The following is a 15,299-nucleotide window of genomic DNA, read 5'->3' as shown; positions in this document are numbered from 1 at the left end:
CTTTGGTGCCCTCGACCAAGATGAACCTGTCATGCACTCCCCGAACCACATCAACGCCTCGGAACCATTCTCAGTCGCTTTGAACTGGTCACGCAGTGCTTGGCATGAGGCATGCGAAAGGTATTCCGATCAGGCCGGGAGTTTGGCTGTGATTGGCCTTATCTGAGGATTTACCTTGGCGGTGATCAAGACTTGGATTTTCTTAACCCCAATTCTGATTATTCCAAGAAATTCACTCACTACTGTTATCTCGAGCCCTGCGTCACTACCAACGTCACCCAGTTATCTCTCACAATACCGCAAGACGCAATCCCCAATAGTGGTGCAGACAGCAGAGGTGGTGAAGAAGGTCCGTGGTGGGCAGTGAGCCTTCGATGGGACATTTTCTACCTGCAGCCCAACGGCACTGCTGTTAGTCGACGATATGGTCTCCATGACGATTCAACCTGGTTCAACCTGACGGGCGCGGACGACGAACCTTGGCCAGAGAACCAGACAGGATATGCCTGGTACATGCTCATGGAGGACTACGTTTGGAACATACCCTGCGACGCGATGAAGTGTGCGAGAAAGTGCTATGGGGAATACATGGATACTCCAAGCGGGAAGAAGAGTTACGATGCCGTGGAAGAGTGCGTTGAGGCATGTCCTGGTTATGGGAGAGAGGAAAAGGGGTGCATTACGGAGAACGTGAGGTTGGGGGATGCCGAGACAGCGGTGACTAGTAGTTCTACAGAGGCTACCTCAACATCAACTAGAGGAGAGAGTGAACCGACAGAATCATCCAATTCTGGCGGCAAGGCTGTTCCTTTAGGAGTAACAGGGTTTGGTTGGTGGGTGGGCCTGGTTGCTCTTACAATCATGTAGACGAGAGTAGGCACGGTACAACGTATGTCCTAGTTGTCCCCGTTATCCTCCGCGCTCAGAGGCATAGGGGATGCGCCTAGCGCAAGAAGGCCCGTGAGGGAGCCCTTGGACCTCATGGCAAAAAGAGCTTTGAGGGTCGGAGAGGAAAATTGAATCGTGTTGAACGTAGGAGTGCTGAGACGTTACCAGTGCCACAGACATGTTTTACTTACCATAGTCTTTATACCGACTCTTACAAGTTTGTGATTATGTCTCTCTAAGGATCTTCAGTGAACTGGACCTTTACTAGACTATTCTCTCGCCCCTGTGTGCATGTATTTCTGTTGTCAGTTCCCCGTTCAGGTCAACACTCCGCTCCTTGCTATTCTCGGCCCAGCGACCACTCATCACGTCGTGAATGCTGTCAGTTCAATACATCTGGAGCCGAGGAGTGCATAAGAAATTCTAGACGATTGAGCTGCCAGACCATGCGTAAGGCACAACGTGGATGACAGTATGAGTCAAATGGCCAAAAGGGCTTGTCTCCATCATCAGACATGTTTATAAACAGCTTTCTGGATTATTGTGCGTTCTGTCTATTCAACTTGGCACTTCTGGTTTCACTTCCTTTCCATCGATGTAAGCATCCAGAGCCTCCTTGGTGGAAGGGACTCCCCCCTGTGTCAGTATCCGAACAAAGTTGCCCCAGCTCCAGGTGGATTGGTCGAGTCTAACCAAAGCTCGCAGTGTCTCCTGCTGAAGTTCGGTCAACTCCGAGAATGGCTTGGTCTCTGATAGAGGCTTTCCGTCGAATGCTGACTCCAACAACAGCTCTGTGAGATACCATGTCGTTTGCCCCTTGGAGCCCTCGAGCTGGTATAAAGTGATTCGAGTGACTTGGGGGAACTCGCTGCCCTTGACTTTAAGAACTGAGGCAGCGAGCGAAGCCAAGTCTGGATATGCAAAGGGGAATCTTTTGCAGTGGTCGCGTTGCAAGATGCTCAGATAGTTGTCGTCTGCGATTGCCTGGAGTATTGTGTTGATAGTTTCTGGCTCATATATCCGAAGAATCGCGAGGCCAATGGCGCTAGACCACTTGGATGCCTCATTGTTATCTTGGTTGTTGAAAGTTGTTTTCAGGTATTGTGCCACCTCGGTCTGTAAAAGATCTCCTGGTGATGGAGCTTGGAGTAGGGCAATCGATATCAACCCGGTGCCACGGACTGCGACGTCGTCTTCGTGACCTAAAAGAGCCAAAAGCTCACCCTCAGCCTTGACTTTATCCTCAGGGAAGAAGCCCAGACAAAAGGTCGCCACCGCTCTCAAGTCAGGATTGCCGTCCTTCAAACACTCATACACGTAGTCTAATCCACCTCGAACCGCATCATAGGCTCGCAGTCCGTTGAGCTGTCTTTCTGCCATCTTCTCAGGCGACAACCTGTACAAGAACTCGTCTTCGCGGCGCTGGCGATCTTTATCATCGGTAGCTGCAGCGATATACTCGTCCTTCTTTCGTCTCTCGTCTTCTGCAAAGTTCGGTTGCTGGGTTTTTGCCACAAGCGTTCGCCATTTGGTAATCTCGATACCTGACGGAACGGAGGCGGAGGGATGGCCCAGGGCGACGTTGACGAGGTAGTAGAGCAGATCTTCGCGACGAGGTGTGTCTTTTGCGTCAAGCAAGGCGTACAAAAAGGGGACCGCATAGGAAGTAGCTTGGTATCGAGTCCCCTGGTGGAGGATGTTGCTGGACAAGGCAAAGTAAACTTGATCGAGTTCTTTCTTGTCGTGAAACCTCAAGGCTTTCAGCAGGGCTGGAACGTCTTCTGCGCTGCCATATGCATGTTGTAAGCTGGCCCAGTCAATGTCGTCGAGGCCAGCGAGGGGGTCAGAAGGAGCTGCGTCTGTCATCATGGATGGTTTGGTGTAAACATGAAGCTTTGGGCAGCGTGAATAACGGAAGTGAGAATTGCTGCCTGGGCTTGCGTGAACATTCACGGTCGGGTCGCTTAGTCACCACTGTCCACTTCGCACCAGGACAACGCCAAAGTGGCGCGCCTTGAACCAGCACGTGTGGCGCGAATAGTGTCATGCTGTCATGTCATCACTGGGGAGCGAGAAGGCGGCATCTCACAAGCAAATTTAAAGTTTCCGGGTTTTTCGCTTTCTTTCTTCAAGGCCACAACAAAGTTTCCATAACCAAGGGAACGAATTCCGAGGCGTTAGGTTTTGACTCATTCTTCTGTTAACTAGGTTTTTTGCTCCTGCACCCAGCTCTCACCGCTTCTCTATAAATCCCCCATAAGGTCTTGTCATTTTCCCTTCACAGCCCGATCTGCCAATTTCTCAACGCTGCGGTCATTGCTGAAAGCCACCGATTAGACCCATTTCACCATGTCCCATGAATCTCCCATTCTCGACGGCCCACGAGACCTGGGCATGAGCCAGTACCAATCATTCATAGGCCCTGCTCAACCGATTCAGGCTTTAGTTCCTCTCTCGCTACAAAGGTAAAGGCAAAACAATATTCCCAATTGGTTTGAACAGCACGTCCTCGATGCGATAATATCCCCTGCAACCCGCTCGCTTATAAACCTCATTTGGATAACCGAGGCGTTCGACCATTTCAATGAAGGCCACTTCGAATTGCCAGAGCATCTCTGCCAGGTCCAGCCTGTATTGTTAAGGGAGTGGAACAGAAGGAACAAGGAGGCCAGAGAACGTGTCGAGGGTTCGAAGACAAACAGTCGTAAGCGAGGAGCTGAGGACACGCCTGGGCCTATTACCAAGAGGGAGAACAATCACATGCCAGTCACGCGAGAAAGTCGGGAAACAGCCATCGAAAACATACCACCGCTTCGAAAATATGACGCCATATACACTATCGGGGAGGTCAAGTATGGCCAAGTCGACGACTACCCTGATCTCCCGTGTAGCTTGTTGCTCTCTTTCGCCGCCGGGGACACTATGCGGGGCGCCTTTCACCTGGGAGACTTTAGCGCCCTCCTATTCTTCGAAAAGCGCCCTCGTGGGCCCTCAAACGACCAGGTGCCATTCGTATGGCGGGGAAGGGATAGGTTTCTAAGAAAGTCGTATTCGGGCTACACCAACAAAGGCTGGATACAATTCCTGGAGGACGGCACGGTTAGAGGGCGGCTTGACAAGTTTCACGTCAAGTTTGAGGGTCGACGGGAGGGCGATAGTTGGGCAAGGGTGGACTACCGTGCGAGACAGTTTCGGTGGGAATGGAATCATCGGTATCTGCCTGATGAAGTTGAAGAGATGGACGACTCGAGTAGCTCTGAGGACTGCGACATGGAATAATAAGCATGAGATTGTTGTTCTAGATGATGGGCAGCTTCTAAACAAGGTGAGTTCTAATTGCTAAAAGTACCTAGTTGATCTCTCTCTTGGTTAGATCTGAATTCGCCATTTCTCGCTGTTCTCCAGGTCCCAAGTTCAACATACTCTGCCCTCCCGCAGGTTACTATTTTTAGGTTCTTAGTAACGATGTTCTCTGATGGCGTAGAAACCAACCATTGTAGGAGAGACTTCAGCTCGGCTCACCAAGCCACAAACTTGGGTGAAAGAAGAGACGAAGTAGCACGGAGATGCTGAATATCTTGCTGTTGGAAGGGTCAATTATCATCATAACATATCTATGACAAGAACAGAGGGCTTGGAGCATTAATACACTATAATCCTCTTCATACGCCATATTTTTCTCATAATTCTTTCCTAAAGCTGCTATGCCGAAGATGTCCTTGCCCACACTCTCACTGTTCTGGTTATTTCGTCACCCACCCACAGCGAAATCGCTAGTGCTGGAACTATTGAACCAAGTGCAAGTCCGGGCCACTAAATCAATAACAGAATTAGCGGTAGCAATCGCCGCTTTGTGTTATGGACTTAACAGGAATTCTCACGCGCGCAGGCTGTGCTCCTGTGAGGCATGGTCTAGAAGCCTGCATCTTGACGATATTTATCTTCTTGTGTGGCCTCCCCTCTCACTTTCACCTTTCTTTCTCCACTACTTTTACTCACCCAGCCAATTTTGATTCAAACTTGCTGTACACAGCGATATGGAACGGATCGGTCGAACCTACTGCAAAGATGCAGTCATCCCCTCTTCAGGCAAGACGGCTGTCGAGGAAGCCATATACCAAGAACAGCCACGAGAACTCGACAACGTGGTGATCACCCTACCTACGAAGCTTTGGAACAGAGGCCAACAAGCCATCACGTATGGGTGGATAGATGGAGAGCACCGTGGCTCGGAGGCACAGCACCGAAAAGTCGCAGTCGCGATCGAGGAATGGGAGTGGTACAGCGATGTTTCCTTCATCGCTGCCAGGGACTCCGCGACTCGTCCGGACATCGTCATTTCTTTTGACCCTTCGCCAAATCAAGGGACATGGAGTCTTGTCGGGACAGACTGCTTGAAGGCGGCGCCGCGCACTGCCACCATGAACCTTGGCTGTATCGGCAACGACAATGAAATGGCAGCAGCCGAGAAAGCCGTTATACTTCATCAAGTCAGTTTTTACCTTGTTAGGCACCTTGTTCCACTTGCTGATCATTCTAGTTCGGTCATGCATTGGGCATGCTTCACGAACATCAATGCCCAGCCAAAGGTGGCATCGCCTTGACTGGTGCCGATGCACTCGTGTCACTTTATGGCTCTCAAGGTTGGGGCGACGCCGATGTCAAAGAGCATATGTGGGTTCACTCACCAGTCAACGGCCTCATCGAAACAACACTAACTGGACGTCAGCATCAATCCATACAACTTAAAGAACATGACATCCTTGCGAGAAGTCGACACTCAAAGCATCATGCACTTCCCATTGCCTGGAGTCATCACTGGCCGAGACTTTGACATTGACTACAACTATCAGCTATCAGACATGGATAAAGCCTACATAGCGCTCATGTATCCTCGGAGTTGGCCGAGTCAGCGCGCACCTCAATGGACACTAGACGCCGCATTGAGAATAATTGGTCTGACTCAACAGACTCCATCGCTCGCTGAAAAGATCAAAGAGTTGGCAAAGACATCAGGACCTGATGGAAGTATCGACCCTATCAAGATCCGCGACTTGGTTTTCAAGTGGGTGACTTGGTTCCACACACCTGGGCATGCCACGGCAGGTGACTCGCTGTTATCGCAAAGCCCAGCCCCCAGGCACGAGGCAAGCGATAGAACATCGCACGGAAGAGGAATAGAGCGCATGGAATACTCAGATAAACTTATGAAGGGTAGGTTTGTGATTCCCAGAAATATCAAACAGATACTGACAGTTTCGGCCTCATAGAGTACCTCGACGCCCAGAAAGACTGGGAACGGAAAAGGGATGAAATGATAGGTGGTAGTATTGGTGACCAACGCTCAGACCCGGTGACCGGCCTAAAGAAGGGGCTTTCAAACATGAGAGAGTCTGAGCAAGCCAGGCTTGCTTCCAAATACCCGGACCCTTAAGTGCGTGGTTGTTCCCACTTCATCCGAGAGGCCGTTGATCCCATTAATATTTCCACGAGAAGAAGAGAAGCTTCAGGAGGCCAAGGAACTTTTGCAAGAGGGCGCCGTGTTAATACGTTGCGCCAAACATCTCTCTTCTTCTTATTCTTGTCGTCAATGACGTACCTATCCAAAGAAAACACCGGGATAGTGATCCAAGAACACATTAAATACGGGAGTATCGTGCACCGATTACCATGAGGACATACTTTTCAGAACTTCTAGTAAATATCAATTTGTCGTGGTGCCTGCTTGCTCCAAAACTCGACACAGGCTTCCGCGCTTCCAAAACCGTTCACTATTCCATACCCTACCCTTGAATACGCTGAGCCTCCGGGCCCAAAATTTAACAAGACGAGCACTCGCGTACTTTGTGAGGCGAAGTCATCCACATGCCCGAGCGCAAGAGCCAGCACTTCTGGTAGCTTTGATGAGATGTGTGGTAATTCTAGCAGCTCGTCCGCAAAGAATTTTCCTCCGATGTTTCCCAGGTAAAAGTCGACCTCTCCAAAAGCTGTGACTTGGAGGGGGTCTATTCGAGTAACTCGAGCAACCCGGCCTTTGACAGTGATGTAACCGCCCTTAACTGGACTAAACTCCTTCCTAGCCGTGAGCTCATAGTCAAGGTTGTTAGCCACTAGAGAGAACCCGGTATCGGCAGCAAAGTGGGAGATGGGATACCATCTGATTTCTCCATCTTGCGACGCCCACGTCCAGCTTGGATGTCGCCGACCCTGGGGCTTGTGATTTGGTTTTTCGGTGTGTCCCCAGGACAGCCCGTACGCCAGATGAGACTCCCACAATCCGGCCAAATATCGGTCTTTGATGTGCAGTCGATAGATCTGTGCAATTCCTGCAAGAGCTACCAACTGGTCGTCATATCTGGTAAACGCCCGCCTACAGTACGTCTCGACAATTCCTCTGTGCCACCGCTCAGCCATAACAGCGCTGTCCACGGTGTCTGGCCGGAGAATCATGCAAGGGATTGTTGGCAAGACCATTGGCCTGAGGTTCTCGAGTCGATAGGTCTTGCGGCATTCCCAAACGACTTGAGTCGAAGCAAAGTGGATGATTCGCGGCGAGAGAATGCGTTCTTGGTAAACCCAGCCACGACTGTTGATCGGGCTATTCTCTACTACACGGGGAGGATCGGATGACAAAGTGCTGGTCAACATGACGGACGATTCTTGGCCTGACTGATCCTGGTTGGTAATAGTGATAAAGGTTTCTCCTAGTCCAACGGCACTTTGGGTGTTGAAACAGCCTCCGAACCCGTCCCGAGCATGGCTTGCTGAGACTGTGATGAATGCATTGTGATAGATGTCGCCCATTTTTACCGACTCATTGGCCCAGTCTTCTTTAGAATCCTGGACGATACAGAGGGCATCGATCCAGATGTAGCGTAACTTCAGACGGCGGGTGATCTCGATAGCGTCGCGGAACGTCGGCGTCAACTCATTCCATCCAATGCCAGTTTTCTTGTGGGCCAAGTTCGCCCAGACGGTCATGTACTTTGACAGATTGGTGCCCCAGCAGTGACTCAGGGCTACGTAGGGAGGGCAAACTTTTCCGACGTCGATGAGACACACTGTATTATCGACGTCCAGAAGTCGAGACGGAGCTGACTGCGAAGTCTCCAATCGAAGAGGAGACTTGCAATCATGCGCACTGCACTCATCTAGGCACGCTTGGATAAACTGAAAAGTCTCGGTGGACTTGGTATTGGTGAGATGTGTATTGAGCACAGGGAGCCCGAGGGCTGCAGCTGGGTCTCCTAGTCTCACCATGAGTCTTGATATCAGTAACGTGGATCAGAATATCTCACCGCGAGGCGTCCAAACTTCCAAAATATCAATTTCGGCTGACAACGTCCCCTCATCATCTGTGTCAATCGCCACAGTGACCACGTTGCCCTGGCGTACGCCCGATCTTCTAGTGCCAAGTCGCAGATTCCTAAAGTTGCCAACTCTGTACTTGTTAAAGACGCTCGTAGGACTTGGGCAGATCTGGTGAGACAGAATATTGCACAGATCGCAGTAGGGTTGCATCTTCGCTAGGTCAACCCGGCTTGATATATGGCGATAACCTCCAGTCGAGGTCAAGGCCTGGGCCGTGATTCCTGAGCAGACATGGCAAATACGGCGCAACTCATCCGAGGACTCCTCAGAGTCGACATCCATCATGTCCATTTTGACAAGTATTACCAATGAGAGGCTTTGGCATGCAGAATTTGAGATAGATGTTGGTCATGAGGTGAGGGATTAAATGGAGGCTGAATGTGGCTTGAAGGAGTGACAAGGCTGTCTGGAGTTGCTTGGCAGTTGAGTTTTGGAGGAGCATCATTCTTGGGTGTTGTTTACTCCATACACGGAAATAAATGGCAAGATACGTCCTGGGCATCACTGGGGTAATTCACCGATCTCGATCTTGTTAGCAGTTCTCCCATTTGATTTTCCTTCAAATGACGCTTGACTGCATATTTCTTATCGCTTGAGCATGCTGCGCACATGATTGATTGAGAGTGAGATGAATTATGAGCGGTGTTACTGGGTAGGGCGCGCTTTGCAACTGTTGTGGGCTTGCGATGTCCCTGAAAATGGTAAGGCGTACTGGTCTCCACTGCTAGGGCATTATCCGAATCACTCTCTAGCTTGGTGACAATGCGTTAAACCTATAGCCCAATTTACGTGTGGGAAAAGAGATCTTGATCGTAATTGACCAAAATCCCTGCAAGGTACCTAATGATGAAGGAGACACCAGCGACAACAACTACTGGGTGCAGGGATCACGCTAGCGGCATCTTTCTCCGCGTCACAATGGTCGGCACCTTGGGCCGAGTTCAATGATCATGGAATGCTGGCGATGGCTTCGCCGACACTCGTAGATGAGGGAGATGTTGGAAACAAAGGGTAGGGGCTCTCCTGTCTGATCGAGTCACTAAAAGGGTTTTTTACTGACATGTTCGACGGCGGACCTTTGACACATTGCCCTGTATTCCACATGCTATCACTCGAGTTCTCGCGCACCACACCGGCTTCTTGGGCCGATGGGTTGAGTCGAACTACACCTTGCCTTTGTAATCCACCCCATCATTCCCGGCATGACTTTCCTAGTCAATTACTTTGCCCCGAGTTTATACTATCCGATAAGCAAGCTGACTCTCGAGTGTCGGATATCTTGCCGCGGTCGATCAGCAGCTCTCCTCGCAGGATTCGTCACACGATCGGGTCTATAAATGCTTCCAAGGGTCGCTTGTTGCTCCCACCCGCTTTGAATGTCATTGAACTTGTGGGATTTATTAATTACTAGTCGCATAGAGCTATTCGCCTTGTGCCTTACACATTCCCCTTCCCCTGTTGTCTTGTCTCACCACCTCTTTGACCAACATGCCGGAATTCCCAGAGCCCATCGTCTACAACATCAAGCCCACAAAACTTGTCCCCAATTCTCCGAAACCTCTCCTTCTCTACAAGAATGTCTTCGTCCGCGATGGCAAAGTCGACGCTACTGCCGTCTTTGATGCCTTTCGTGCCAATGACTGGGATGTCCAGTGGGTTACAAAGTATGGCCGTCAACAAAGGTCGCACTATCACTCCCAAACCCATGAAGTAATGGTTGTCACTTCTGGACCCGGTCGCATTCGCTGGGGAGTAGCCGACTTGAGTGATGACTGGGAGAAGCACACTTATGGAGATGCCTACGAGGAGGGTGGGCTGGACCTCGAGGTCAATGTCGGCGACCTCTTTGTTATCCCGGCTGGCGTTTCACACAAGTCTTACGATCCAGCTGCTACACATATCGAAGCTGACTGTCTGACGGGAGCGGCCCGCGGCATCACGGTGGAAAATGCAAGAGTGGCAGTGTCAGAGTTGCCGACCCGAGGGTTCGTCATGATGGGGGCCTATCCACGAGGCTTCTCATGGACGTGGGAAGAGAGAGCGGGCACTCCAGAGGAGTTTGAGGCGGTGTGGAGCGTTCGCAACCCTGAATTTGATCCTGTTGTTGGTCAGAAGGGTGGCACCAACAAGTACTGGAAGAATCAGCAGGAAGGGTATAAGAGCGCACTGTAGTGGGCGCCCTGTTGCTAGGGTATTTTAAGAATGGTGTAGACATTGGATATTGTATTTGATGGTATTTTGCGCATCTGGGATGAATTGGAGGCAAGACCAGCTTGTTGTCGTCCTCAATGATGATTCAGTGTCATAGTGAGGAGAGTGTTGACAACGTGGATAAAGAATAAACTTTCAACAGAGGGCGACAGGAGGTTCCAATCTCTCGAAACGATATGACTGAGATGTGCTTAAGCCACCCTGAGATGCCAGTCGTCGAGTTCCAAGTACTCACTTCGGAGGTAAACACTAGTGTCTGTTCGGCCGTAAGGAATGGGGTGCGGGATGCAATGTGCAAGTCTTCATCATAGAGGTTTCGTGACTCTCATCGCCGAGAAAGATTACGAGGAGTGTACGGGAGTAAGCTTTCGATCATGAACTCTCTCGGCCATTGACTCACCGGGCTGAGGACAGGAATAAGCTTTTCTGCGCCTGTCTCCCTGGAGAGTTTGAGTCATCTCAAGTCGACTCATTGGCTTTCATTTCATCTATAAAGCAAATCGTTGACCTCCCTGATTTCTGTTTCCCAGACTTGCCTCGATCTAGTATCAAGGACTGCCACTTCGCTCACTAGATTCCTTCTTTCTCGATCCACTACTCTTTTCATGACATTTTCAACACAGTCGTTAATGTTCCGGCAAAGACTCAAGTCTGTTTTACCTCAGTTCCAGCTTGCAAGATGGATTCTTCCACTTTCCACCCATTTCCAAACCTCCCGACTGAGCTTCGGCTGCACATTTGGGAAACATTCTTGCGCCCATCTCAACGACACTGGCCTGGTTTGCACTATTGCACGATTGGCAACGACAAGAGACTCGTACCACTAAGCTGGGGCAAGTTTGATCGGTTGAAGAGACATGGTCGAGCCAACCCAGATCACAGATCCGCCTGCCTATGGCATGCAGGGCTCTGGGCGGCTTGCAAAGAGTCGCGGGCCGTCATCATGGAACATTACCAGCTCAGGGAGTGGAACGATCTTCTAAAGATAGGCCAGCAGGAAAGGAGGGTCCCAGAGTACTATTATGCTGATCGGGTTGGTGGAAGAGAGGCTGTCCCTCCAGCGATGATCACTGTACGCGAGGGTCACGATGAGTCGTATCTCACGGTTTACCCCACGCGGGACATCTTCTGCATCACTTCCGACAGTTGCGAATCAGTCTTTTGGTCAGGGGAAAGGAGAAACATCATTCACAGTCTCCCTTTCGCCAACAGTGCCTCCAGAACCTTGGGTGCGCAAAATTTCGCCATCGAGTTCGACCCCAGTTGGAACCGTTTCCTTCCAGGCAACATCTACACTTTGAAGGAGGAGAAATCTGCTCGAGGTTATCTGGCGAGGATGCTTGAGGACCTAGCAGATTGTTCATTTTGGACCAAACTGTGGCTTATCGACAAGAATGTCCGTTGGTCCGCAACATCCGACAGGGAGGTTGGCCCGGTATTTTACGATTACGACTGCGAGTACGTTCAAATCGAGGTTTCCGATACCCATCCTGATCCCAACAGTGGAGCGAACGAGAGCCCTGTGGCGTGCTTCATACGAAGGCTTGGGGAATTGGGCGATGAGGATTACACGGGGCGCTACATGCGCGCTGGGGACGATGAAGTCGACCCAGGTTTTTGGGCCACCGGCCCCTCCGAGTTCTTGGTTAAGGAGTGGATTAGGCTCTTGGTTCGTCGAGACAACCAGATCACCGGTGATGTCGATGGATCAAACCGGAGTATGAGGCCTGACATGGACATTGAGTGGAGTTAGATTTTAACAATTGAGGCCCTTGGTTCAATAATACTCGCAAGTGAACGCGGAACCGACGATGTGTAATTAACCATTGGCCAACTCATGTCCCCATCACTGCCCATAGGTGCTAGCCAAGTGATTGCCTTGTTTGCCTCTTCTCACCTTAGTACATATACTCTCTCCTGTTCGATGTGACGTGAAGGGTCTGGATTAGGCGGTGCCTCGAAGGAGAAAGCTCAAACATCATGTCGCCCCGACTGGGGTTGAGTCACGTCATCCTTGGGGCGCAGGATGGTAGATCCTTCAAGGGTCTGCTAGGTGGAAAGGGACATGGCGAAGGCAATTGACACTCCAGACACGTTCGAGCACAACGACTTTGTTCAAAGAACAGCCTATGAACTGGCCCCGCATCATTCCAAGCACAAAACATCTTCCCTCTTGACCACCGCTGCTTGCGTCTCCTACATTGCCTGAAGTCTACAAGAGACCAGGTCCCCGGGCGGCACCACGCGGAGGTTGTAGGAGTCCGCCCTCGCCGCACTTCCTCTAGGCTCCCCTTAGTCCTGATGGAGGCGCCCCTTTCTGGACTCAGAACACTGGCACCCCGGCTCAGTTGCGACTGGACTCTGGCTCAATCAAACTCGCAACTAAGGCTGAGAAAGACTGGCCACGACTCAGAAAACTCCTCAGAGAGAACTGGACGGTTGGGGCCTTATGAAACAACATGACTCAACCAAACCTGCTCGTAGCTAGGTAAGATTGGCCGTATCTGGCTCAAATCACTCCGTAGAGAAAGATGGCCGGTCTTCTTGCTGCTTGTCTTGCCAATGAACTCGATGCGAATCGAGTCTGCTGTCCGGGGATATGGTTTCATTTGCTCTTCTTGTACTCTCTGCGGAGATGCTTTTGTGAGATCGCAGCCGATCGCAGGGGATTTCGTGCTGGCTGTGCTTGTATGGACCCGTAGCCATTTGACTTTGACGTGGAGGGTATGGAGATGTCGGCTTCGTCTGACTCGCCAGAGATCAACGTTCATGTGCTCGATGTGATCGTTTCGTCTCTTGTTCAATGTGACCTCTTTGAATTGTTCATCGGCATTGGTCTTGGCCTCATCGGTGGTGGTTTCCATCACGCAGTCGATGCTGTGCCCGGGGTTCTTATCCGGTTCAGCCGCCGCGATCTTTTCATCCCTTCTGATGAGCTTCTGATGAGGTTTTGATGGGCTTTTGATGGTTGTTCTCAAGTGGCGTACGGCTCGGGCTTGTCCCGCGATGGGATCGACTCGTTCGGTGTCCGCGGATTCGAATTCACGTTCGAGCTTGGCAATCTTGCCGGAGATGGCCTTCTTCGTCTGCAGCTGTTCTGCGTCAGGGAATTCGAGTGCACTACCAAGATGATGGTCGTCAGCATGCTCTCAATCTCGCGGCCTTCCCATCCTGTGATGGTCATGTTGCTTCTGTAGCTGGGGTACGGTCCCTGTAGTTGTGCGGCACGCCGTCATGCTTAGGAACTTGGCGTTGAAATCGCTCGGAAGAAGACATGGTGGATGGCTGGTTGATGAAATAACACAAAAGGGCGTCTGAATGATGCTGTGTTGATTCGCGGATGCTTCGATGCTGATGAATAAGAAGGTGCGTCCGGCGTGAGAGTCACAACGAGTTCGATATCTGTTCCGGCAGGTACGTCAGGAGGGGGTTGTCACGTGAGGCTTTCTGCCTGCATCTGCTGCCCCGCCGTCGACCACCACTGATCGAGACGACCGTCACAACCAGGTACACAACACCACCCAGCGCAACCGAATAAACTTGGAAGAGATGGTCCCCTTTCCTGTGTGAGCCATGCACGCTGAACCAGCCATTCCGACCAGATTTCATTTCCTCCCCTTTTGATTGAGAGGTGCGAAATCCTGCGTGCCCGAAGTCCATGCATGACCAACACCGAAGTCAACATTCGAGATTCTTTCTTCTTCAACCATCCACCAATCTTCAGCTGTCGTCGTAAGTTGCCATCTCCCAATAGAAGTGATTAATGTCCGGCCATGCTGACATTGATGGTTGTGTGTCGTAGTGACGTTTCGCTCTTCTTCGTGAGTCCGCCGTCCCAGGTCATCGATGCTCGAATTTACTGATCTTGATTTCAGTTTCCAACCCACTTCAATCGTAGGTTTCGCTTCCTGTTCAACAATCGGTCCCCTGGCGCTTCTGACATAAGTCTCTATTGCGTAGAACCAATCTCTCTTTCGCTGTAAGTGCTCGTCTGCCCGTTGCCCATTGATATGCAATCGATATTATGGACTAACGCCCTCTGTCTCGTGTCCTAGACTCTCTTCATCATGGTCTGCGTAAGTGCTGTTTTCCTTATCCTTAGCCCGATTGTCGTCGCTGACCTGCCTCTGTAGAACTCCTACAACGGTTTTGTAAGACGACCTCGACCTCTTCCAGCTCCCCGCTTTCGTTTTCGAGTCCAATATGCATTTACCTCTGCTGCGGTATTCTCTGCATCCGGCTGGCATCCTCCAGCACCCCGACGAGCACTCCACTGTGAGCGGCGATCCCATAGTCGAGAAGCATACCGCAAGCGACGCTCATCCCTCCCCTTCAGTCTTTATCCACATATACTACGGTGAACATGACACAGAACCGAAGAGAGGAAGGCATGGAGCATAGGGTGAGCAGCAGCGCGGTCGTGGCGGTCGTGGCTTCGGCCAGAGAGGGTCTGGCCGTGGTGCTACTCAGGGAGCCAAAGTGAGTGCACAAGTTCCCGCAAAGAATTGATGGCTGACTTGAGTTACCTTCAGCGAAACTTCACAACAGTAAGCTCTCCATGAAGTTCTGTGATGGCTCGTACTCTAACAACTGATAGTACTCCAACCAATCTCGTAGCCCCTCGGAGGTGTGTGTTGATGTGGATTGATTGGCAATGGAAACAACAGGCGAGGAAGAAAATCAGCACCCAGCATGTCGTTATGGACGTTTGGCACGCAGTTAGGGCTATCGTTAGAAGATTCTTGTCAAGAAGCCTTGGTATGACTTTGATAAGAGTGCTCATGAATTACAGTGATATGATTCGAGGGTTAGAGAAAGATAATGTCATG

At 50.8% G+C, this 15,299-nt stretch overlaps 4 protein-coding genes across 4 annotated transcripts; 2 read left to right on the top strand and 2 right to left on the bottom strand.

The window, feature by feature from the left end:
* Nucleotides 1–1,446: 1,446 nt before the first annotated feature.
* On the bottom strand, nucleotides 1,447–2,757 carry LRP88_01842 (uncharacterized protein; the record flags this gene model as incomplete). The annotated part of the gene is made up of 1 exon (XM_083238515.1): nucleotides 1,447–2,757. The coding sequence occupies one exon, from the start codon at nucleotides 2,755–2,757 to the stop codon at nucleotides 1,447–1,449; it is 1,311 nt and encodes a 436-aa protein (XP_083105623.1).
* Nucleotides 2,758–6,671: 3,914 nt separating this feature from the next.
* LRP88_01841 (HET domain-containing protein) lies at nucleotides 6,672–8,550 on the bottom strand (the record flags this gene model as incomplete). Its single annotated transcript, XM_083238514.1, has 3 exons — nucleotides 6,672–6,676; nucleotides 6,732–8,135; nucleotides 8,187–8,550. 3 exons carry the CDS (start codon nucleotides 8,548–8,550, stop codon nucleotides 6,672–6,674), a joined length of 1,773 nt encoding a protein of 590 aa, XP_083105622.1.
* A 1,197-nt stretch (nucleotides 8,551–9,747) lies between these two features.
* On the top strand, nucleotides 9,748–10,431 carry LRP88_01840 (cupin domain-containing protein; the record flags this gene model as incomplete). Its single annotated transcript, XM_083238513.1, has 1 exon — nucleotides 9,748–10,431. One exon carries the CDS (start codon nucleotides 9,748–9,750, stop codon nucleotides 10,429–10,431), a length of 684 nt encoding a protein of 227 aa, XP_083105621.1.
* Nucleotides 10,432–11,413: 982 nt separating this feature from the next.
* LRP88_01839 (uncharacterized protein) lies at nucleotides 11,414–12,223 on the top strand (the record flags this gene model as incomplete). The annotated part of the gene is made up of 1 exon (XM_083238512.1): nucleotides 11,414–12,223. The coding sequence occupies one exon, from the start codon at nucleotides 11,414–11,416 to the stop codon at nucleotides 12,221–12,223; it is 810 nt and encodes a 269-aa protein (XP_083105620.1).
* Between the last annotated feature and the right edge of the window lie 3,076 nt (nucleotides 12,224–15,299).

Source organism: Fusarium phalaenopsidis (genome assembly GCF_050370095.1).
Source record: "Fusarium phalaenopsidis strain FUZ10S chromosome Unknown contig_32282, whole genome shotgun sequence".
Classification (NCBI taxonomy): Eukaryota; Fungi; Ascomycota; class Sordariomycetes; order Hypocreales; family Nectriaceae; genus Fusarium; species Fusarium phalaenopsidis.
The sequence above is the reverse complement of the archived record's forward strand: the minus strand, read 5'-3'. Positions and strand labels throughout refer to the sequence as shown.